This window comes from Lonchura striata, chromosome 12 (assembly GCF_050655825.1).
Source record: "Lonchura striata isolate lonStrDom1 chromosome 12, ASM5065582v1, whole genome shotgun sequence".
NCBI classification, from domain to species: domain Eukaryota; kingdom Metazoa; phylum Chordata; class Aves; order Passeriformes; family Estrildidae; genus Lonchura; species Lonchura striata.
Genome location: NC_140714.1, coordinates 6,699,595 through 6,723,897, shown reverse-complemented (window position 1 = coordinate 6,723,897; position 24,303 = coordinate 6,699,595). Strand labels below are relative to the sequence as shown.

At 44.8% G+C, this 24,303-nt stretch overlaps 1 protein-coding gene and 2 long non-coding RNA genes across 16 annotated transcripts in view; 1 reads left to right on the top strand and 2 right to left on the bottom strand.

Moving 5' to 3' along the window:
- ADAMTS9 (ADAM metallopeptidase with thrombospondin type 1 motif 9) overlaps positions 1-23,100 on the bottom strand; it is a 79,383-nt gene extending 56,283 nt beyond the window's left edge. For 6 of the 9 annotated variants that reach the window (XR_014958050.1, XR_014958049.1, XM_085590049.1 and 3 more), the window contains exons 1-11: positions 22,672-22,904; positions 22,177-22,565; positions 20,880-21,042; positions 8,513-8,802; positions 7,450-7,533; positions 7,226-7,347; positions 6,819-6,859; positions 6,593-6,698; positions 4,680-4,829; positions 3,677-3,818; positions 3,357-3,464 (exon numbers count right to left, since the gene is read on the bottom strand). Coding sequence is in view for 7 of the 9 variants with exons in the window: in XM_085590049.1 (XP_085446175.1) it covers positions 3,357-3,464; positions 3,677-3,818; positions 4,680-4,829; positions 6,593-6,698; positions 6,819-6,859; positions 7,226-7,347; positions 7,450-7,533; positions 8,513-8,802; positions 20,880-21,042; positions 22,177-22,565; positions 22,672-22,765 (1,689 nt within the window). In the remaining 2 variants the exon portion in view is untranslated. Of the gene's footprint in view, positions 1-3,356; positions 3,465-3,676; positions 3,819-4,679; positions 4,830-6,592; positions 6,699-6,818; positions 6,860-7,225; positions 7,348-7,449; positions 7,534-8,512; positions 8,803-19,467; positions 19,602-20,879; positions 21,043-22,176; positions 22,566-22,671 lie in introns of those variants that run through there. The other 3 variants (XM_085590050.1, XM_021551207.3, XM_085590052.1) reach the window with 3 other exon arrangements.
- LOC110482170 (uncharacterized) lies at positions 22,159-23,995 on the top strand. Of its 2 annotated transcripts, none has more exons than XR_014958058.1 (2): positions 22,159-22,519; positions 23,220-23,995. It is a non-coding gene; the product is annotated as an uncharacterized LOC110482170 (long non-coding RNA). The 2 variants fall into 2 exon arrangements; XR_014958057.1 differs by having other exon boundaries at positions 22,159-22,733.
- The window catches only part of LOC110482230 (uncharacterized), a 177,546-nt gene continuing 176,747 nt past the window's right edge, over positions 23,505-24,303 (bottom strand). For all 5 annotated transcript variants that reach the window (XR_014958051.1, XR_014958053.1, XR_014958052.1 and 2 more), the window contains one exon: positions 23,505-23,650. This is a non-coding gene — a long non-coding RNA (uncharacterized LOC110482230). The remainder of the gene's footprint in view (positions 23,651-24,303) is intronic.

Genomic DNA, 24,303 nt, shown 5'->3' with positions numbered 1-24,303 from the left:
TAAAGCTATCTAGGCAAACAGAGCAGAATCAAGCTGTCATGGGCTGTGCATCCCACAGAACACCAGCTCTGTAGCACATACGACATCTTTTGCCCCATGAAGGCTGACTTGTTACATAGTTTGCTGATGAAGAAAGCTGATCTCAGGTGCATTTGACCATGGATATGGTTTGCAGGACAGCTGAAGAAATAATTTAACTCCTGCATGTGGTGTTTGCTCAGAGACAAGCATGGTCTCTATGCTGCAAAATGCCCCAGATTTGCTTTCATCTGAAGATCTGATTCCCCAGATAAAAGTGACTGAAACCCATCTGCTACAATAAAGGACAGCAATAAAATCAGCTGAAATGCCTGTTTCTTTGCTGCAGGACAAATTACAATGCACAACTCTTCCTGGCATTTAGAGGTTGAAAACCTGAAGGTTGGGGTCCCTATACAGTGACAGCTATCATTAAACAACAGAAATACATGACAGCAATCCAACAGTGCTGTCCCAGTGGAGAACTTCTTGCAGCAATGTTGATGCTCACAGCTAAATATCTAACCAGAGTCATGCCAGGCACCACTGACCCACGGATGATGACTGAATAGCTAACTAGTGAATGAACATAGCTTACAGACCGTGACATGACCTATATGTCTCCCATCTCATGGTTGAGAATTAACCAGGAAGTCATCTACACCTATTGATTTTATTAAAAATTTGGGGGTTGGAGTTGATGGTAAAGCAAAGCAGGGGAAAAGAGCAGCTGTTTTAAATAAATGGCCAGATTATCTTATGAAAACACAATGGTGCTTCTTGGAACCACACTGTGAACAGTCTGGCTGTGCAACCTTTATGCCTTTCATATTTTAAAAATAATTTCTATGTTGAGATACAGCAGAAAGACTAAAAAGCCTGCCAGGGTCCTCTTTCCTATAAGCTTACAGCTCACAGAATGAAGAGAATAAAAGGCAGATTGTCTGGAGCAAATTCAAAATATCTTAGACACACAGTGGAGCTGGAGAGCATTGGCAGGGATGGAAGACATTACAGCAGACTTTCCTTTCCTTTGTATTGCCACTGGAGTTCCAGATAATTCCCCAAATCCAGCTGCCATCCTTGGGCTGGCTGGCTGAATGGAGTAGCAGGGGGCAGAAGGGGCTGTGCAGCTCCATGCATGCATAACAGACACACTACCTGCTGCCACAGGGCAGCAGACACAAATCATGACTGTTCATCTGCTCTACAGTTACCATACTTTAAACAGCCCTGAAAACCACAATGGAGAGTGGTCCAAATTTACAACCCCCTTTATCTTCTTTCAGAGATTTATCTCCACCCAACAATGAGCTGGTTCTGTGGAATATGGTAAAACCATCATGCAGCAAAGCCAGACTCTGGGCTGGGCTTATGGCTTGATTTGGCAATATCAGATTCAGTGTCCTCATGTGTAAAATATGCGTAAGTTAATACTCTCATGTTTTTTAATGCCCTTGATTTAAGAGTAAATTTAGAGCCTAGTTAAATCTACATCCCAGTAGCTTTAGCTAAATCTTTTTTTTTAGCTATTCAAGCTCTCTTATTTCCAAAGATATCTCCATAAAAAATGGTATGGTATTTTCTCCATCTGCCAACCCATACAGCATGGGCTTTAAACATGCAGACTTGAGGCATTAGTCAGCAAATAGCAGCTTGACAGGGCTCCTGGCCACAGCAAAGTACCAAAACAGCAATTTATTCCAAGGAAAAGCACTTCAGACTCGCACCTCAGCACTTTACAAGCCCAAGTAAATACCAAGCAGGACAGAGTTTATGTTGATCCAAACTTTAAGCTTGAATCAGATGAACACACAGGCAGCAAAATTACTCCATAAAGCCCTTTTGTGAGAATACATTTAAATGCCCAAACATGAGTGGGCTGCATTTGCTTTTCTTAAGAGCCTATCTTCTCTCAGCTGAGACGTTCAGATCACACTTATCTAGCTTGTCTAAACTTGTCAGATTGTCTAAATTTGTGGCCTGAAATGTTTTTGCTCAGATGGTCTTTATTAAGAGCCATGCAGCTGGACACTGCATGACACAGGGTGGCTCTGAGGGGGTGCTGATCTGCTCAGCTGTTGCTATTTGCACATCACTCTGGTCATATCCAAGGGTAAGTGCAGGTTTGCTGCAACCCAGATTTTTGGAATTTCAAGAAAATGTCAAAGTTATTGCTGATCTTTCAGCATGAGCAGATCCCAAGCTCACCAACAGAGAAGTTGAGGGCACAAGGTCTCAAGTCACAGGGACTCCGCAGACACCTATGCTCAAAATGGAGATTTTACAGAAAAACATTAGACATTCCAATTACATCTCTAATGCACTTTCTCAACCATAAAAACAAATCTGCAATTGCACTTTTCCCTAAGAAAGGAAGGCAAATTGATACGTGATGCTCATTGTCTTGAAGGAAATCAGTCAAGTGTCATTGAACAATCGAGTTTTCAGACACATACATCAAAAGATAAATTTCCAAACACTTCCACAGCCTGTACGGAAAACTATATTTCAAATAGCATCCAGAATTTTTATTGAAGTTACTTTGAGACTATGATTCAAAACTTTGACTCTTTCTAAAGAAAACATTATCATTATTAATGTTGATCTTAAGAGCCAGAAAAGCAAAATTTTAAGCTATACTGTGTAGAATAACATCACACTATTTTTACTAGACACAGATGGAGACTACTTTTATTCAGACACAAATAGTAAGAACCAGTTAGCATTTTTATTCAAAAGCTTCAGTATCTCAATAAAAGAAAAATGCTCTCAACTATTTTTCTACAGAGACGAATAACTAAAAATTAAACACTTACCCTAGAAACCACAATGCTAGCTGGAAATTAACATTGCACGTGGAAATGGGAAGTTTCTATGAATTACTGCCAAAAATGTTCCATACATAAAATGTCAACCAGTTCTATATTTTACTCTGAAGCTGTCAAGATGAAAAGCCAGCTGACAAGTTTATGTTACACAGAATTACTAATTGCTCACATCACATAGGCAATTTCTAACAAAAGCTTAGGGAAGCTTTGAAGAAGTTTTGCTCAAAAGTTCACTCAAGGGCATTAATTCAAAAAGATAAGCACTCTAGGAATACCTGCTTTAAACAATGTTATGCCAAGCAATTGACTTTAATCATGTTATCTGGGCTGGAGATGTATCAGGCACCATCAGGCTTAAAGCACATAGAGCTGCGTTGGGCTTCCAGCACTGCAGTCAGAACCGTGCCCCACACTACTGGCATTAAGGTAGGATGATTCTGATTGATATGCTCAGCCTCAGCCCAAGGAAATAAAGCCACGAGGCACAGACCACCAGGTATTACAGACCTTTCCAGGCTCACATTCTGTCCCATCAGCCCAAGGTGTGTGTTGGGTTCGACATCCCTTGTGAGGACCATCGACGTTGATACACCAAAGTCGCCGACACTGCATCTGCTTAAGTGATTGCAGAAATCAAAACATTAAATATGTACCATATCCCTTACCAGACAGATAATCCTTTATGAAATTATCCCCCCAGGATTTATCATTAACTCACAAGCTTGACAGTAAGTTGATGGATTGTGAGTCTGCCATTCATCCAACCCCAGGAGACCTTATTTTGCTCTGGCAAAACCAGGAAAAATAAGGTGTGAAATTTCACTTACCATATAGGGGCACACTTGGGATCCGGGTCCAAAAATTAACTCACATTGTTTGTTGACGTCATAAATCAGCCCTGGGAGCTGCTGAGGCAATGTGTAAGTTCTTGATGAAGGTTCATCAAGCAAACACTCCCCATAACCAGTGCTACAAAACAAATCAGAATACTGGTGTTAACAGGAGGTGGGAGATCAGAATCCACTTGTGTTTGCCTGAATTAGCCTTAGGGCAGTTGCACACCACGTTTGCCATATTTAACAAGCACTACAAGAGCTATTTCAAACTCAAGCACAGGAGGGTGTGTTACCCACACACCATCACCCTTGTGCTGTGACAGCAACCATCCACCACGCCCCAGTCAGCTACCATGGCAAAAGCATTTCTAAGTGTGCATTTAGTTGCTGAGCAAGCACTGGCGCATTTTTATAAAGAATTTAGAAAAAAAAAATCACTGATTAGCAAAACTGCCCAAGGGACTGAGCTCCTGGATTTGCCAGAACACCATCATGGCTCTCATTCTGTTCCACACCACAACACACGGGAAGGCATCACAGCAAAATGGGCAAATCACTATGCAGCAAACTGACCCGTGGGCTCCTGGAACGGTGTTCCCACACGGATTAGTGCCAGGGCTTTATCTTGACCTGTGGAGCAGAAAGGCAGATTCAATCTGCCTTCTAAAACACAGCTCCGTATCTGGGCCACAAAGCTTGGAAAAGTCATTCTTCAGGTTTGAGGAGAACACACATTCCTTAAAAGCAATATCCATGGGGGAAGACTTATTATTCCCCATTGAGAGGCTGGTCCTTGCCAGCTTATCATGAGGCTGAACTGGCAGGCATTGGATGCCAGGGCTGCATTCCTGCTCTATGTAAAGGATGTGTGCACACACAAATCTCTCTGATTTCCTCCAAACGCTGCACACTAGGACTCCTAATTAACTGAAGAACTCCATGGGACACATGGACATGTGAAAACAGCCCAACACATGCATATGCAAGGCCTTACTCCAGAAATTCAGTGATGTATTTCCTACTGCACTTTGACCACATCCAGGGATTGGTGTAGAAGTTCAGTGTTGGTGCCATGACATGCTGTTGGAGGTTTTTACCTCCATCTTCCTTGCACTTGTGATTGTCATCATGTGGCATGTTAAATCTAAGAGGAAAAGAGCAGCAAAAAGTAGAGTCAGTTAAGAGGCAAACATCAAGTTTTTAGCATAGCAAGGGCAACAGTGTAAACTAAATGCAAGCAAACCCAAGAATTTTCCCTACATATGCCACTGACAGATATTACAGAATAAAAGTATTAATACACACATATTCATAATAAATTTAGAAGTGTTAATGAAGAGGGTTTCTAGAACTCATGTGGGAAAAGCTGTGCAGCATCCTTCTAAGCTCTCCACTCCATGACTGCATATATTTAGCCAGAGATGCTCCTTCATAAAAATGGCAAATACTCTGGAACTGACCACAGATCCAAGAGTTGATCTCAGGGAATTCTGAAGGAGATGACTGACTTGAGCCCACTAACTGCAGACCCTCATGCACACAATACTCTTGGATGCAAAATATTTTCTATTGCAGTTGAATGCCCTGGGCCACGGGGCTGCTTAAGCAGGGTTGTACCAGGGATAGACTTGGCTCCTATACTTTATGTGGCAGGGTTACAAAATGCCAGCAAGCATTGGTATCAGCAGAAACCAACGTGAAGTTTGCAGCACATGACACCTTGAAGAATGTGGTAAATTCACTAATGGAGACAGAGCGGCTTAAAGTGCTGTGCTGTTTGAAGTGGGGAAGGGGAAGTGACCTGGTGTGATCCTGTATTCCAAGGCTGGGGAGTTTGTATTCCATTAAGATTACCTCCAACAAACCATCTTTTCTGCTCTCTGAAAAAAAGAGCACAGAGGAGTTTCCTGCTTGGGAGCACTGCTAACCCCCTCTAGCAGCTCTGAGGCAGCATTAGCAAAGGAATTAGCCATAGGTTAGGTATGGGGAACACCAAAATTTTGGGGACTTTCTGTCAGGAAGTCTTATTTAAACAAATACTACTGTGGTTAAAAATACACAGTCTCAGCCAGCTCTCCATGAAGAAAAGCAATAGTTTAGAATAATGCGAGATCTGTTCCCAAGTACTCATCCATCCCACACCTACAGAGCTCCACTGCAAAGCAGGCATGTGATGGTTTGGGACTGAGTCAGCTGCCTAAGGTTGTAGCCAGGGGTAAAGGACTATGTGATCTAAGGTGATTTTCTCATGACTGCTTAGTAGTGAGAAAAAGTCTCAGTAGTGAGAAAAAGCAAAAGTTGCTTGAAAGAAATTTCTGCTGGAGGAGGTGAATGGCAGCACTTCTTCAGGGGATATCCAGCAGCACAAGATTTTCCATGATGAAACAGTTCAAGGGTTGAGTTAAGCTCACTTATACACCTCATCACCTCCCAGATGCCCTGGGTAAGTTCCTCCTTCACACACAGCTGCTGCACTGCCTTCACCAGCACCACACAGAGCTGTGGGACAAGCTGTAGCAGGATGAGGACCTGCTCTCAGAGAAGACTTCAGTCTCAGAAGATAGTTCAGATGTGCCAGAATCCTTTGTCCTGGTCCCCCGCAAGGACCTCTGCCCAAAACCCTGGCTAGTTCAAATAACTTGGTCAAGATGTCATTTCTTAGGTGCTGCTTGTGCTACTCTGTCATTTATCCTCCTCAAAACATGGCCCTGCTGGTTTGGCTGCTCTCAGGTAGGCTCCAGAGCACCCCACAATTTCATCTACCTCAGTGGTGATCTTCTCCCCAAATATATTGATCTCCCCTCATATAATTAGTCTTAGCAGTATCAGTTCCCAGCCTGGCTGGCAAGCCCTAGTTAGCATAAATATTGGGCTATTTAAATGCAAATGTATTTACATAAAACATACACATGGCCAAGTTCATGTGCTATGGTGAAAGCAGTGCTCAGTCCGTTATCTTCACTAATTGAACAGCTCCTGTATGGGTCACAGACTGTGCCCAGCTCTGCCAGACCTAGGAGATAACAGAGATTTATGATGGAAAAAGAAATGTCACTTACAGTTCAGCATAGACATCTAACATTGTCTCTACAAAAAAAGTTATTAAAAGACAAAAAAAAAAGGTTTTCCTTACCCAGAGTATCACATTTGTCGTGCGCTCTACAAATATCCTGTCTGAAAGCAGAACAGACCTGACACATTAACTCTCAATGCAGCAGTGAATTAAGGTACAAGCACATGTAACAACAGCAGAAACAATTCTTGGTCCTCCAAAGGACCTTCTCATGCTGTTTTGCCACATCATCCACAGTCCAAACTAACTCCCCACCACAGTCAGAGTTTTTCATCTTGTGCTAAACCCATGGGCAGACCTTAGACAGTCTTAAGCCTCTCAAAATCATCTCGTTCTGGTGGACACATGCTCCCACAACTGCAAATATCATTACATCCACATCAAAATCTGACCATTTCCCATATATTACATGCTCATGGGCCCTGATGCACAACTGGCTACAGTTTTCATAAGAATATTCACCACACCTGGTAACAAGCACGGCTGTATCATGCCGAAGGTGACTTCCCTCTGGGTGGTTTTGGGACTGCTGCCATTGGCAGAAGTTTTTTAATGTTGTCTGGGCATTGTAAGATATTGCAGGACCATCCTGATAAGCAACAAACAGAAAGCAGGTATTTTAATTATTCATGACAATGCTCACTACAAATACCATTGTCAAGCAGAAAGTGAAGAAAATAATTTCCATTACCTGCTCATTATGTATCACGACCAATTTCACAATAACAATATTAATTAAGTTTCCAATGCTTGGGTCTTTGTAGATAGAAGCCACCTGTTTCAAAAAGCAATATTTGGAATTACTGTTGACATTCAAGGAAATAAACAGTTAAGACAACACACATATTCTTCATGTTGCAACTGTTTTTCTCCTGGGCTGCTCTTCTGCCCTACTCAGTGCTTTGATGCTACTTGGAGAGACCTTCTGGCAGAAGCACAATTTTAGAATGAAAAAAAACCTGCTGGTATCACAGAAACCTAATATTTCCTTTTGCTTTAGCACACCTTTCACCAAATTAAAGGATCATTCTGCTTTGAGACACAAAGACCACCAAACAAGACTGCCAAAAGAAACTTATTCTTCCAATTGCCTGATTTTGACATGGGCAATTTCAGACCACATATTGAGTGCACTTCTACCCTCAAACAGGATGAACATTGCTCCAGAGACACAAATATGTTGGATAATCCCTTCTACTCACTCTGCATATACAGAACTGCCTGTCTGGAAACTGCACTACTGCATCTTAGTACCTGCAACTACTCAGGTGCTTATTCTCAGCCTGGAAAGCCAACTTGAGAACTATGCTAAGGATCAAGGTGACAATAGACTCGTTCTCCTTGCAACAGCAGGTGAAATCAGGCAACTGCATAACCCACCAGCATCAGTCCCCTGGAAGGCACAGTGCCCAGAGTACTTTTTTAAATTCGGCTGTTAATTCACATGGGCTTAAATAAAAAGAAGAGTATAGCTGTGGACTATACAACCAGTGATATTGTTCATGGTGTCTGATGTTCAGAAAGCTGGAAGAGAGAGGTGTGAGAAGGATCAAGAAGCGTGATGGATCTGGGAAAGAAGACTCCAACCAGCATTTTCCAGCCATGTTTTACCAATTTTGATGTAACCCCAGCATTATCTCCATGCCTAGAGAAGGCAAACTGATGGCGTTGCATACAAACGCAGCAGAGAGGGGCTCTGTGACCACTAGAAAATGATTTGTAGGTGAATCTACTTGCCCTGGTTGAACACTCACTATTGACATCAGGGTTAAGACATAGTGCTGTAGGTTGGCTCCATGGTAGGCGACCATCCTGCTGTCAGCCACCACCATCACCTCCACAAAACGTGGGTAGGACAAGAACCGCTTTGTTCGCTTGTGGCTCTTCTTTTCACCAATGGTCCCCGTCTTGTTGCTGTCCCCAGAAAAAGAATTCACTTCCAGGCTGTGTTTCAACATCTCCATATCAGATAATATGCTGCTGCTCTCTGCCCATTGCCTTCTCCAGTGTTTCCGCTTGTTCTTTTTGTGACTGTGGTCATGATCTATGGTTAAAAGGCAGAAAAAAACATTCAGTACAATCTGGAGTGAATAAAGTACCACGTGTATGCTAAGTCAAAATACCTACTACCTCAACAAAGTTGCGTGGGCCTGCTCCAAACAAGCAGGGAACTGAAACAGAAGCACTCTGTGGAAGCCCACCATGTAATTCAACATCTAAGGATTCATTTTCAAAGCCACCTTGGGGAAGCCAGTAGCACTCAGAGGTGGACATTCCCTGCAGCAGAGCCAGCTCCTGGTCCGTGCAGGAGGGATGGAGCCCTGCAATGGTAATTAGCCACTGCAGCAGCAGTGTGAGGATTCTGGGCACGTCCAAGGTGGCCAGGAAACCACAGGAAACAAAGGTCCAAATCCTGTATTTCTAACTCAGGCATGAAGAACGGCAGGATTTGGCCTTCACAGCAAAGCAATTATATATGATTTATTTCTGTCTCTAACAATAACACGCCTGGGCTTCAGCTCCCCCCTTCCCTTTATTATTCTGTGCTACAGGAATGGTAAAGGTCATCTAATAGCACAGCTGCCACTGGACAAAGAATAGAATTCAGGAAGTTTCACATATACTGCTTTTGATATTCAATTAGGCCAAACATAAAAGCAGCCTGAAAATATACTCCATGCTGATACAAAGACGACAAAGTGAAGAGGGAGAACAGGCATATAAAACATATGGAACATGTACAATTAAGATTTACCGTCTGATTAGTATGTAATTATAGCATTATTTAAATGTAAGCGCAAAATCAGGCTTATTTGATGCCACTTAATTTTTAATCAGTTCATCATAGGAAGTAGCTAATTGAATGTGATTCATCCACGAAAGACTGTTCACTTCTGCATTTAATATAAAGCCAGATCTGAACTACTCATCTACGACTCCAGGCTACAACCCTCATGCTCTTTGTAGCTTTAGTTTAATTTTGTCATGCTGGTGAAAAATATCACATTTCCTTATCTGACCCATTGAGTAGGTTAGAGGAAGCATAATATTACAGAACAAAGGAATATTCAATGCTCAAACAAGATTGAAATGATAGGAAACGTCTTAGTTATTTTTCCTGTATAGTTTCCTTTTAGGAATATTTGTAATAATTTCCAAAAATTTATTCTGCAGTATCGCAGCAGGCAAAGGGGATCAGCCAGCTTCTACCTATCTGAAAAATACTATCCTTTAACCCTATGTGCAAATAGGCAATACAGTAGTTAAGAATTAAATCCTGCCTACTCTGTACTACCTAAGTCCTCTAAATTCCCCTTTCTTGATATAGTCCAGACCACCTTAATACAGCAGAGAGTCTGCAGTTATTTGAGTAAGAATTCGAGAAAGCCAATGGCATTTGTGGTTATAATTGGATTGCCCTAGTTCCTCTGCTCTAATCAATGCCCTTGTGTTGGCAAGGTTATGCTCTCATGCTGGCACTGCTTCGTGGGCAACCATGACATTATCCCGACTCATTCAGTGCCAACCAGCTTGGGGAGCCAACTATGCATACAAATAACTTAAAGGTGAGGAGGGGACCAGACTGAGGAGAAAGTGCTAACCCCAGCCCTTCAGCCAGCTCCTCTCTGCACCCTTAGACTGCCACTCAAATTTCCCTTTTAAATAGCTAACTTCCAAAAGGAGCAGGTGCCCAAGGAAAAGTGTGTTTAGGATGGGGAGATGCTCAACAGGGCTCGAGCAAGGCTGAAGACAAGGCTGCAGAGCAAAGGCAGAGCTCTGCAGGGCCCCAGGTGGGACCATGAGGCTCAGGTGCCTTCTCCCATCATCCAGTCAGAGTGAACTTAGATGGCAAAAAAAGAGGGAATTTCAAAGACATCTATCTTTGAAGACGCCTTTTATACACAGGTGTATAAAAGAAATTTATATTCACTGGGCTTTCACTGAAATCCTGCTGCTGGTATCACACACTAAAAAAAAAAACCCACAAACCCACCCAAAACCCAGAGAGTACCACATGAAATTCCACATCTTGTTCTGAGAGCCCTGATCTGCCCCTGATCTTGCAGGGGAATCAGAGCCCAACAAAGCCAGGTATGCCCAGCAGAGAGGAAAAATAACTTTCCTTTTTGCACAGAGATCTGGCACAGAGTTAACAGAATCATTTAGGTTGGAAAAGATACTTAAGATCATCAAGTTCAATCATTAACCTAATGCTGCTAAGTGTTGGTACAGTATCAGTGCTCTTTCCCCATTCAGCACACAAATGAAGTCAGACACATCATCACTTCCAAAACAACTGAATTATTGTGACTCACAAAGTCACTCTAACACTTGCAGTGTGCTATTTGGATAGGTCACATATTGGGTGTTTGTCAGCTGGTTACTGGAAAACCAGGCACCAGTGAAGGGGATGCACTGCATAAAAGCCATTCCTGGACTTTGGTAGTAGTGAACTGTTATCTTCACCCATCTTTCTTGCATGTAGATAGTGTGCACTCACCTGTAAAAAATTAAATGCTAATGGCTGTGCACTGCTCTCAATCCATCTGTAAAATCCTGACCACATTAATGGGGGCTGCACAAGGCACTGCCAGGAACTCTGTGTGCCTGATTCTGTTGATATCCTGCTCCATTATAACAGCCACAACAGCATTGCTTTCAGTGAGTGGTGCAACGTGCTGCCCTGCTCCATCAGGCAGAAGCGAAATATCTCACTTACACAAAACTGTGATTTTGCAGCACCAGCTTCCTACTGGCACACATAAAACCAGAAAAGGGTGTGATATTTCCCCACCTTATTTTCACTTTTTTTTCTATTGTGTTAACGTAGTAACAGAAATCAGGAAGAAAAATGGTTTTCTTGGCAAGCCCTCAATCTTTGCAATGACCTGAAACACATCTACTTACACATGGTAGTAACTAGATGGGTTTAAAAAACAAAACATTTTTCTTTTGCTTTGTAGAAAAACCAAACCCTAGTGAGTAGAAAAATCCTTTAAAAACACACAAAATACAATTCAATTATTCAAGTATCAGGTGAGCCCATACACTGACTCAACAGTTCATAATCATTTGAGAGGCAGGTAAAGGCAAAATAATGTCCATTTTACTGCATACTTTACTAAGACAATCTATGCTGTTTTCACTGTCTTTATACAGACCTGGTAGTTTATCTTAATTTTTTTTTCTGTTTGGTTTCTTCTTTGTAATGTGGGACTTAAAAGGAGACCCAATCCTGTAAAAGGATATAGCTTCCTGATGGCATCTTCTCACTAATGCCATTTATTTTTGCTTGGGCAAGAAGCCTCAGCCCAGAACCCATTCAGCTGATTTATGGATGTTTCCTGCTGGTTAATGTACTTTGGATCTATCACAAGAAAGAGAGCAGGGAGGACTCAGGCCCTGTGTGAATACTTTGCCTGCATGAAAGGGTGACAGGGCAGAGTCAGGATCTGCTTTTGACATAATAACTATTGTTATACTAAACCAAATATTAAAAGATGGAATGCTCACTTATCCCAACAGCCATAATCCTTTCCATTTCTACATTAACTAGTCCTTGAAATAGAAAGCAATTTGCACAATTAAGTAAGACATGTAACAACTCAAGCAATTCCAGCTCAGCTGCAAGTTCATAAGAGCTGCACATAGCAACAAAAAAAAGAAAAAAAGAAAAAAGTAAAACACAGAGAGAGAGCAAGAGAGCAAAAGAAGGGGTGAAGAAAAATGTCTTCCTTGAGATAACAACATCTCCCTGCTAGTAAAACTGTATGATCCTTTCAAACTGACTAATTATCTCAAGGTTTTTGAATGTGTGACCTAGGATTTTTAGCAAAATTTACCACTCAGCAGTTGGCCCACATCATTTCTACCCCGGCTCTGATCCAGTTACAAAGATAATAAATTATTGCATACCTCCATAAAACAGACCAAAATTCAGCTGAGTTCCCCTTATGCAGTCAGTCAGCATGTGACCAGTCTTCCTCAACTCTACAGGAGCAACCCTGGCCCCCTGGCCAAAAGCTTTAGTACAAGCCCCAGCTCCAGCTGCCTGGCTGGATTTGCTGCCTGTAGCTGGTACAACAGCAGCTGCCCCAGGGACTGCCATCACCTGGGAAACAAAGGAGAGAGGCAAAATAAATTTGCCTTCATGCAGAGATCAGACTGGCTGAAATTGAACCACATTTTTAGGCTCTTCTTGTCAAGAAATGGAATGGAAACTGGCCCCTCTTTAGGACACCAACAGGTATGAAGCCAGGTCAAAGAATTCTTCTAGCCCTGGGTCTGTCCTAATTCTATACCAAGATGTTTTTTATCTCTGTCTTTCTATATATTTACAAATGTATCTCAGATGGATTTACATGAGGCCAAATTCTCACCTCTGTTACTGTGGGTTGTTGTTGTGGTCAACATAATCCAAAGCTGAACACGCTTTCTCTGCCAGCAGCTTCACACCCTGCTCAGACAGTAGCCAGGGATTGAAACATAATGGGGGACCTGCCTTGCTGTAGCACACTGAGATGATCAGTCCTATGAGCAGGATTAATCCTGCCTTTCCTCTGGATAACTCCTTGACTGAACTAGAGCTGCTGCTATAGCCAGGTCCATGTCCAGGAGCTCCTCCTGCTGAAGTCAGTCCCACGTGTCAAGCCCAGAGCCTGGAATTTGTGTTTGCAATATGTGAAAATATAAAGGCCAGAAAGCAAAGCTATAAAGCCATGGGCAGTTCAGACCAGCATGAAGCATCACTGATGCAAAAACCAACAGTTTCACCCCAATTCACTCGCTGTATCCTGTGTCTGTGACTATAGAGACTTGGAAGTGCCAAAGCTCAAGGTAATGCTGAACCCTGATGTCTGGCAGGGTGACCCTGCCTTTCTTCTCACTGCTTGAACCAGAATGCTGAGAACCATGGACTTGAAGTGAGCAGCAGTAGCTTCCCTTAGTAATAAAACATTCTCTGGTTTATGCCATGCTAACACTAAAGACCACACATACTCTAGATGTTTTCTTTACAAGTGATGAATATCAGAAAGCATTCCAGCCTAAAAGATTATTTTTCTGCCTAAGGTAAAAAGTTGTAAGTGAAAGCCATCAGGTTTGCACAGTAGACAGAAAGCAGATTAATGAACAAAACAATAAATTCCCTCTTTAAGAAAGTAGATACTAACACATGAGCTGAACATGTGGCAGAAAATGATTCAAGATCATCTTACAGAACTCCCACACATGCTCTTCAGGCAACTTCCAATGCACAACAGTCACAAGTACACCAACCTGTGTCCCACACTAGTATCTAGTGACACCTATGAGGTACCATGCCAAAAAGAACAACACTGAGGCCACCACAACTTTGCACTGACAGTCAGTAAAAGATAAGACAAAATATCCCATTACGAAAAAAAATTGTCCAGCAATTGGCCACAGGGATGTTGATAATGACATTACAGTCATATGGGAAAAGCAGACACAGAATAGTCAGCCTATTTATTTTTCAGTAATATATGCCATAGGGAACAGACAGAAAGCACCCAAATGATTCCCCCTGCTTCTCCCACCTGTCCTCCTTCAGTGGATGTCCACACAGATGAGGTAAAAGTATGTCCATTTTGATTCCAGGAGAATAATTTAACTCTGTCCACTTACCATGTTTAAATTGCAGAACAATAACAAATCAACAACAATTTCTTTAGTCACAATCTTAAGTGTTACACCTTTAGGGTACCAAACGGATGCTTGATACATTTTCAATACTAAGAGTAACAACAAAATGTATGCACTTTATTTATAACTCACATTGAGGAATCTTAAGCCAAAACTAATTATGGGATCTGTATCATTGACTGTGATCAATGTTTTTTAAATAAATTCAGTCTATTATCTTGTTTCGCTTGCCAACGTCACAAGATACCTCAAACTTTACATACTGATCCCTTCCCCAGCTCAGCATGGCAAAAGCTTGTGCTTGACCTCCCAGGCCCATCTGACCAAATACCAGCTGGCTCCTACTGTGCTGTTACCTCAACAGGGAAGCAGAAATAGAATTAATTACATTAGCATATGGGAGTTGTGATGTAATTCTCGTCTTTATTCTGAGAGGGAAGGAAACCTGAATTAATTACTATCTGACTAAAAATTACAATCCATTTCTTTAAGATAAGAAACTTTTCTGAGGAAAATAACAAAGTCAGTGTTTTACCCTGAGGCCAAAAGCAAAGCTGACAGCTTAAACAGACTCTTGAAAGAGCTTAAGGATTGCTCAACCTGGAAGTAAAGGCTTAAGAAAACCTCCCTGCAGATCTCCTGCAAGCCTGAGTTTACGTGACACTCAGCAGTACAGAATTTGCCTGAAGACCTGCCTGGAAACCAGACACCTAGAATGCAAAATTTTGCTGGATGAATGAGTTGAAAAAAAAAAAAAAAAAAAAAAAAAAGGACACAGTTGGAAGCAAGACAGAGTCCAAAAGAAACAGCAAAAAATACTAAAGGGCTCTAGACCAACAATCCAAGTGCAAAGGATCTGGGATTTCACCACAGACCACTCATAAGAGTACAAACATTGAGTCCTTTGGAAGAGGAATTCAAAGTTTCTGCTTCGGAACTGCTATAAAGTAACAACATAAAACATACAAAGGGTCTGTAGAAGGAGCAGGAAATTTTCCATCACTGGCCCCATTCCAATTGTAACACTGAAGACACACCTTGAACCACAGCTGAAGCAGGAATAAAACCTCATCCCCTTCCTGCACCAATGAAAGACCACACTACAAAGTCAGACTTTAGCCACAGTATCAGATACCTAACACATCTTTCCCCAAGTCTTCTCCCTGGTCATGGCACTGCTAGCACACTAACAAATCCCCATCCCAATCTCAACCTGACCACCCCTTCCAAGCACATGGGAACATGGTGATAGGACCATCTCCTGCTTGTGCCATTGGTTCACCAGTGACTTCCCATGCAGCTGGCTGGCATTAGGAGAGCAAGCTGGTGCTAATTATCATGCAAAAAAACAAGATCACAATCATTGACCTGGCAGTAACAGGCATCCGTTTACTCAAGACACAGGGCAGCACTCTTCTGTTCTGGTGGTTCCCCAGTGTCACGTTCAGTGGGAAAGGTTGTTACAGTTACTATGAAAGGGTAATCTATTACAAATTACTCGTTAATGCAACTGAAAAATCAGTGACATATTACTGAGTATGTCTGTGTCATGCTAGCTCAGCAACAAGACTTGGTTCATGCTGGTTTCTCCTCTGCTTTTTATAGGACCCTTCTCAGCACAACTTGCAGGTAAAGCTTCTGTCCTCCTCACCTGGACCACATGGGGCTTCCCTTTGTGGAGCTGCTGTACCTGGCCACACATGCACTCTCCAGTAGTCAAACTGCTGCAACACCCAACAAAATACCAGCAAATCTGAGACCCTTTTGCATCCATTTCTGGCAGGTACTGGGATATGCTTAGCCTGCAGGGTGTGTCCCAAAGCCATCTGTGCTGATAATACTTGGTGGATTTTGGAAAGCAGCCTCAGCAGGTGAGTCACTGGGCTTTCCCACCTCTGCCAGCAGTGGGTGGGGGCACAGTCAGCAAGGCGCAGGTAAAACTTGCTCTGTCCTGCATTCATCTGAGGCTGTTTCCAAAACCTCATCACCTCAGCACAAATTGCTGGAAGGCCTCTTTGCTGGCTACAGCCCCTTGGCTCCCCTCCAAGCGGACAGGAACAGCTCTAATCATCTTCCTACTGGTTTGGCACCATCAGAGTGTTATTGCTGCTTCTGCATGACGGGTTTTGCCCGTGGTGGATATTCCTGCTTTAAATGCTCTCATTAAGGAGCAAGGACTTTGTGCAAGATCCTCACATGCAGCCCCAGAGCCCAGGTCCAACACCAGCCTCGGGATGGGCACAGCTGACCAGCAGCAAGGGAGGGAGCAGCTCACATTCACTATACATTCAGTCATTGGTTTATTCATCTCACCCAGGTCTGAGTATAAAAGAATTATGAGAAATGAGGCAGGAACAGAGAGTTATTTAACTAATGAAGCTGGGATGGAAATTTGAACCACAGATCAGCCAAATGAAGGCAGTGGGTGATGCCTAAAGAGACTGACCTGGAACATAGTCTAGACAATGTTAAAGGAATAAAGTAGGTATTTATTAAAAGGCCTTTAAAGGCTACACCTTGGGCAGTACAAGAGCCAGGCCGTGGCTACACTTGAGATGGACAACCAGTCACAAGTCTTCACACTTTTATAAGTTTTGGTCCATTTACATATTGGGGTTAATTGTCCAATTATAGCCTCAGGTTATGAAGTCCCATCCTCTCAGTTTGCTCTCTTCAATTTGCCATTGTTTATGTTTTTTGGGCCTGAGGCTGTCCTTAGATAAAACAATCCTTTTCCAGCTTGAGAACTAACTATCTTGTGATGAGAACTTACTAACACTTTATATGAAGTTCAGAATCACACACTAAGGCAGTATGGAATCTAAAAATTATGAAAGCTAAAACATAAGACATCATGGGTACAAAGAAGGAGCTGCCCCAAAAGGTTTAGTCAGGAGTTCTGCATCAGGGTCACAGTAAAAGCTGCACAGAATTTGCTAAGTTTGGAGCAAGAGCTGGGAAGGCAACAGAAGTGGGGTGACAAAAGGGCACAATACTTGAAATTATGCTCAGGGACACAGGGGAATTGTGGTCCAGTGCAACCAGGCAGGTGGAGGCCACATCTGTCTCAGAACAAGGGGTGGCCAACAAGCAGAATCATTGCTAAGGTTCAGTAGAAGGCTAAAACTATCACAGACAGACCCCAACAAAACTGGAAGAGAAGATCTCCAGAGAACTCAACAACCAACATATACATAGAAATACATGTATACATACATCAGTGACCAAAACATGGGAAATATGACAGAAAGGAGAAGCAGCAGAAATAAGACCCAGAGCAAGAGGTGGCCTGAAGTGGTTTATTTAAGTGATGACCAAAAGCAGTGTCCTATTGGCATCTGGAACTGGACATCTCTCTGCGAGACCAACCTTGATGGTTTCAGATGGAAAGGCCTCACACGTCTGCTCCTGGCAGAAGGTCCCACTGGGGCTTGAGGAGGTGCTGCCTGCCTCATGAAGGCAGCTGGCACAGAGATGCAGGATGCAGCTCTGCGCCTTTATCACTGGAGTCAGATTGTTCCTCTGTGGGGTGCAGGAAAGCAGTGCTCTCCAGCCTTGCAACGAGCCGCTTCCTTTTTTCTTTTTTTAGGATCGCAATTCCTTTTCTCTTCCTCCTCCCTCTAAAAAGCGGATATTTAATAATTGTGTCGGAAGAGCTTGCTATCCTGAAGCGATGGGTGGTAGTGGTGCTGCACCTATAGTGACATCATGCTGTCCGCCTGGCCAAGTCCTCATCCCGTCAGGCTATTCAGTAAAACACAACTAATTATTCTGCCAGATCCCCGGCCAGATGACAAACTGATTCACAGCATTAACTAAAAGAAAAGAAGGAGAGGGAAATGCACCATTTCTTATGACTGAAACTACATTAACCTGTTACCCCAAGGAAAACTGTGTCCAAAGTTTTTCTTGCGGCGGCTGAGCTGTATGCCAGACAGCTGAAATGCATTTCCAGAGACCCCAGTGCTGTGCTATGGAAGTTCATCCGCAGAGCACAGCTTCCATTTGATATCCATCAGCATTCAGAGGAAAAAAATCTTTTTCCAGAACACCTGCAGAGTATCTTTTATGTCAGAAGACCTAAAACTGCTATCAGAAACTGCTAATTAAAACTTAACAAAAGCAAATACCTGGTTTTCTAAGCTGACCTCAGGACGCTGAAAACTAAAAGTAAGACCAGGGAGACTGCTGCAAATGAAAGCTTTTACTCAATCTGTTAGTTAATTCACAAGGGAAACTTTCCTGAGTACCTCAAGAAGTCTAAAATTACATCATTATGGCAAGGGCACACCAGTATGTTGACTATTAATCATTTCCAGGAAGATGACTATCAGAAAGTCACTCTTAATAGCACCACTGCCTGGCAATAGAGGGTTCCTTGCTCTCCTCAGGGGAGGTACCTTAAATTTCCCTCCCATGAATTTCCTCTTCAAGCAAATTTCCACCCCTGCCAGAAGCCTGCAAAGCAAATGCACCATTTCACATGTTCTCCTGACAAAAGACTGGATTCACACAATACCCTACAACTATGATTAACTCCCAAACTCTCATGAAACCATTCTTCTCTGGCAGGAGTGAGAGATATTGCCCAAGCTTCTCTTAATGTGCTCCTTAAATGAAATAACCAAGACTTGTTCACCATACACATATGGCTATAGCATCATTCCCTTTCAAAAGCTTGGACGATGACAAAAAGAAGAGCCAGTAAAGAGGGAGAGATGAAGGGAAAGAGGACAGGAAGACAAGACTCTCATGCCTATCTTAAGCTTATGTTTGAGAGGTGAGAACTCCTCCCTCCACTACATGAAGCAACTGGGAAGAGCAAAAAAACAAAGACAAGCAAGAAGAAAAGCATACTGGAATAAAAGAGGAAGAGATATTCAGCACATAGATAAAATCACAGATGGAGTATTATTCTAGTGAGTTACAATACAGAAGAATAATAGTCTAAAGGGGAACTATGATACAGTGGGGTGAATACAGCAGTCTGTTACAGCAGCGCAGAGTCAAGTACACAAGCAAAATTCAGAGCCCTCCCAGCTACCTTTGATTCAATGAGTCTTGTGATCTGCTGCTCCATTCCTCCAAGGGTTACTGATGCAATGTGCCAGATTCCATGTTTCTTTCCAACTGTTCTGAGTCTCCTGCATCTGATCTCAAAGAAGGGAGCAGAAACAGCTGGAAGAGAGAAACCAGAATGGCATATTCCAGCAGCAACCCTTGGAAGAACAAACAATGACAGACTTGTGAGAGGTGCCACTGTACCCCTGGCACATATATTTGCATGTGGATGTGGATTCTAGAATAAACATGTCTTCTAGAATAAACACCTGTTGCTCTGGCTAGTCACAGAGTATCAGAGCATATTTGGACTCAGTATGATCAGTGCAAGCTGAACAGACTGACAGTTCAACAGCACAGCCACGATCCACTGTCATGGGTGCCAAACAAGTAACACGTGCTAATTTGAGCACAGTACTTCTCCTCCAGTGGTATCTTTACTTCCCGAGCAACTCCACCTACTTTACAACATATGAGCAGCTTGCAGCCCACAAGGGAACTCAGGCAAGGTCTACTCTGTTTAGGCTTTAAAGTTCCTGTAGATCTAGCTGCAGGCCAAAGGAGGAGGGCAAAACAGCAGGTGAAACAGGAGAATGAAGGAATAAGCTTCTTCAGAGAAAATTTAGGTATTTGCTGCCAAAAGGGAGGATTAGTTGTGAACATCAGGAAGTCAAGGAAGCAGAGAGCAGCAGGAGGCCACTGCAGATAATAGGGACAGTAGGAGCAAGGCTCATCAAGGCACATGAAGGGGGAGAGAAAAAGGCCTTTGCTCTTTCATATGTGCAAAGACTAGAAAGAGGGAATGAGGAGGTCAGGGAGATGGTGCTGGTGGAGGAAGGGCCACGAGGAAAAAAAAAAAGCCTTTGAAAATGAACCATGGAAAAGTGATTATTAAGGGAAGAACTGCCAGGGTCGGTGTTAGGACCTCCTCATTTCCTCTAGAAAGAGGTAAGACATGGCAACTCACAGCCACATTTGGGGAAAGAAGACCAGGAGCACAGCAAGACTAAGACAGACGTCATTTAGAGGACAGAGTGTCAGACAGAGAGTTAGGATGGTTGGGAATTTCATGTAGGATAGAACAGAAAGCAAGTTTAAGGGCTCACATAATACTTCAGGCAAGACAGATCAAAAGCTCTCTTGCCAGCTTTACATCAGGAATCAAAGCAAAACTTTTGTCTGACCACAACTTCCTTATAACCAATTCCTAGAAAGCATGAGTGCACCACATCTCTCTGGGACAACATTACCACCATGAGCCCAGTCCTAGCAGTCACAGCACCACTTCTAGAGGGGTACCTCAACTCCACATCCCTTTTTTCCCCACATAAAGCTACTACCTTTTAACTGCAAATAGCACTTCCAAGTCATCCAAGGCAGTAAGAAAATGCGTACCTGGAGTATTGCAAGTCTGCCAGTCCCCTGAAGAGTTGGTTGGAGGTGTCCGGTGTCGGTAGACAAGATGTGGTTTATTGTGCTCTTCTTCATACTCCTGTTCCTCAAGTGATAGGAGTGGCTCTACAAAATAGTCCCCATCATCAGACTTGAATGTGCCTAGCTGAGAGGGACCAGAGAGGAACAGGAGGTCAGCTTTGCACGATGACAAGCCACCTAGCAGCACTACCCCACAAAGCAAGCAGCTAATGAGGGAGGTGTGCCTAGTTCTGTGGTAACCCCTGTGAAGGCAGTGGCTGGCGCTCCAGCTTCAGTCACACTGCTTGCACCCACCCTGGGCTGCACAGCCATCCCTCTGGTGCTTATAGAGGGCTAATTACTAACCCACAGGCAGGGAGCATCAGAAAGGCATATCTGCCAGGCCCTGTCCTTATGCTAGTGATGTTTACCAAGCCAATCTTGCCCAAAGGGTGGCTGGTGCTGCTGTGTGCTGGAGGCCCCAGTGCAACCCAATCATGTGCTGTTTTCGCAGGGCATGCTTCCCTAAGACAGGCTTTTAACCCACACATAAGGACCAGAGGAAGGTATCCAGCTAGTGAAAACCCTACTTATGAGAAGACATCAATGCTCCTAGTTGCATATAACTATGAATGCAGGTATTTGGTGGATAAATAAAATATCCAAGACAAAACATTCTGTAGCCATCCCATACCGGTATCCATGGTCAGTACCTGCGAGGAAAGCCACACACACATGTGCCCCAGCCTAGCTGAACACGTGCACCCAGAGGAACCCGCGGACTGAATGAAGCCAGCAGAAACCTCCGGGGAGCCCCTGGGATTGGCACCCCGTGGGACTGAAAGGCACCAGGACAGACAGAAGAGTCAGCCCTTTGAGGAGCTTCTGCGCATCCCGATGCCAGCATCCCTACACTGAAGGGCTGTGTACCCAGCTAGGGTACCAGGGACCGGGACATGCCCCTGGTCCCGGGCGCTGGGTGGCTGCGGGGCCAGCGCTGGGGTAAGCCCGCAGCCACCCCTCAGCGGCACCCCGGCACCCCCGGGGGCAGGCGGGGTCCGTGCTCGCGAACCCTCCTGGTGTCGGTGGGTGGCATTTTTTTCCCCAAAACCCGCGGATCACGAGCGGCGCGGGAGTAACCCCCGGTCGGATGGGCGGGAGCCGCCCGCCGCCGTGAGGGGAAGGGGCGGGCGCCATCGCTCTGCCCGCCCACCCTCCGCTGTCCCGCTCCTCCTCCTCCGCGCTTCCGCCCCTGGCCCTCAGCGGGCGGGGGTCTCACCATCCCGGAGCAGAGGCTGATAACGGCGGTCAGCCGGGGCCGGGCGTTGACGTGCCCCCGGTAGAAGCAGTGCTTCACATCGGCGTCGGCCGCCTCGGCGTAGAGGCGCCGTTGGTCTGCGGCGGGCTCTCCCAGGAGGCTGACGGTGAAGAGCGGGGCGATGAAGGCCGAGCTGGCCGTCAGGTTGAAGAGGAACTGCTGCCCGAAGGCGGACAGCCTGTAGTGTGCCTTCGGGGAGTCGGGGGCCGCCGCCGTCCAGGCGTCGGGGGCAGCACTGGTGCTCCGCCGGCGCCGCCTGAAGTGGACATCGGTGGGGAAGGGCTCACCGAACTCATTCACTCGGGTAGGAGTCACGATCTCGTACTCGCTGAGCTTCTCCAGCAGCTGGGCTGCGGGGGGACAGATGCATATTCCGCTGAGTGAGGTGGCCGAGCCCCGCGGCCCCGAGGGGCGGCAGCGCAGCGCTCCCCGCGCCCCTCCCCGAGCACCCCTTACCTTGCCTGGGGTGCAGCTTCTGCCTCCTCGCTCCCGTCCTCAAGCCGTCGGTGAAGAGCGTGGTGAGTGCCAGCGCCAGCGGCGCCAGCTGCATGGTGCTGCGCGCTGTCCTCGGACGAGCAGCTTTCTTCTCCTTTTTCTTTTTCCCTCTTTTAATTTTTTTGTTTTTCCTTCCTCGCAGCCCCCCTCCCGGCCCCCGGAGCGCTGCCGCGGGAAGGCGCAGGAGCCGGGCGGCGTTAGGGGCGGGCGGGCCGGCGGCGCGCGGGGCGCCGGGGGCCGCGCATGGTGCGCGGGGGCGGACGGGCCGGGACCGGGGCCGGGGCCGGGACGGACGGGCCGGGACGGGGGAGCCGCCCGCCCGCCAGCCTGCCTGCCTGCTCTGCCTCGCTTTCCGCCTCTCCCCGCGTCGGGGTGGTGGACGCGAGCTGCCGGGACTCTCAGTTTAAAAGGGGCGTGCTCCATAGATCAAGCAGATCCCGCCCTCCTCCGCTCCCCCCCGGCTCCGCTCCTTCCAATATGTCACTTTCTTTTTTCATTACTGGTGAAAGCCAAAGTCGCAGGTTTTGGTTAAGAAAAGCTGTCGCTGGAGCTGGACGGAGCGGGCGGGGGGAGTCCGAGCCACGGCTCCGCACACATGGGTTCGGCACCCACTCCCCGGCGGCTCCTTCCAAAAGGCTTTAAAATCCCGGATAGCCCAGGCAGAGTGGCACCGGCAGCTGCCTGCTCTGCCAGGACCTGGTAGGGATCAGTCACTTTGGCACTCGCTGGCAGGAAAGCTGAGTTTTCTTACCTAATTAACGTTTTTCCTTTTTTTTTTTTTTTTCCCAAGGCAGCTTGAAGAAGTAGACCAGCAATTGAAGTAGAAGAATCCCCTGTGTGGCACTTACAGCAGTTGCTTTCTTCTGCATTTCTCAGATAAGAGGCAATTCAAGCAACTTTTGTTCAGGATTAGATTTGTTTTGTGTACTTTTCAGGCACCCTGAGGGAAAAGGAAGATAATATCCTTATCTGAGTTTATTTTGTTTTGTTGTACAGTTTTGAAAGGTCTCTGTAAAAATTTAAGACATCCTTTAGATCTAAATGTACTTAAGTGTTGTCTTCTACCCCTTCCTCAAATCAAACCCCCCAGCCTTGGTTTAAAAGGTTTTTAAACCTTTAAAACCCATAAGGAAGGCAAATGAGAAGTTTGGAAGTTCCATTTGCACTTCCATAGAAAATGTCAAAGTTCTTTACATTCTTCGCTCAACTTTGGGACAAGGCACAGAAATGTTGGTATTTGCTGCAGAAAGGGAAAGTTTTGAAATAAAAATCAATTCAGAATCCACTTCTGGGCAAAATGGCACCTCCTGACTCTTCAAAACAACTGGTGGAGTCCTACAAACCTCAAATATTTAGAGTCAATTATTAATTTTTGTATGATGAATGTAAAAGAGTAAATAAAGCATCATCTACAAAGTCACGCATCTTCAACCCTGCGACTGGCTGGCCAGGGTTGCAGGGCTGGGAGGCAGAGCCTCAGCAGTGCAGGAATCTCCAGAATTGTGGAGACCCAAGTCAGCACATCCTTAGGGCAAGGTGTAATGGCACCTCCCTGCATGGCATTGTGCCCACACTTATAAACCAGGTTTAATT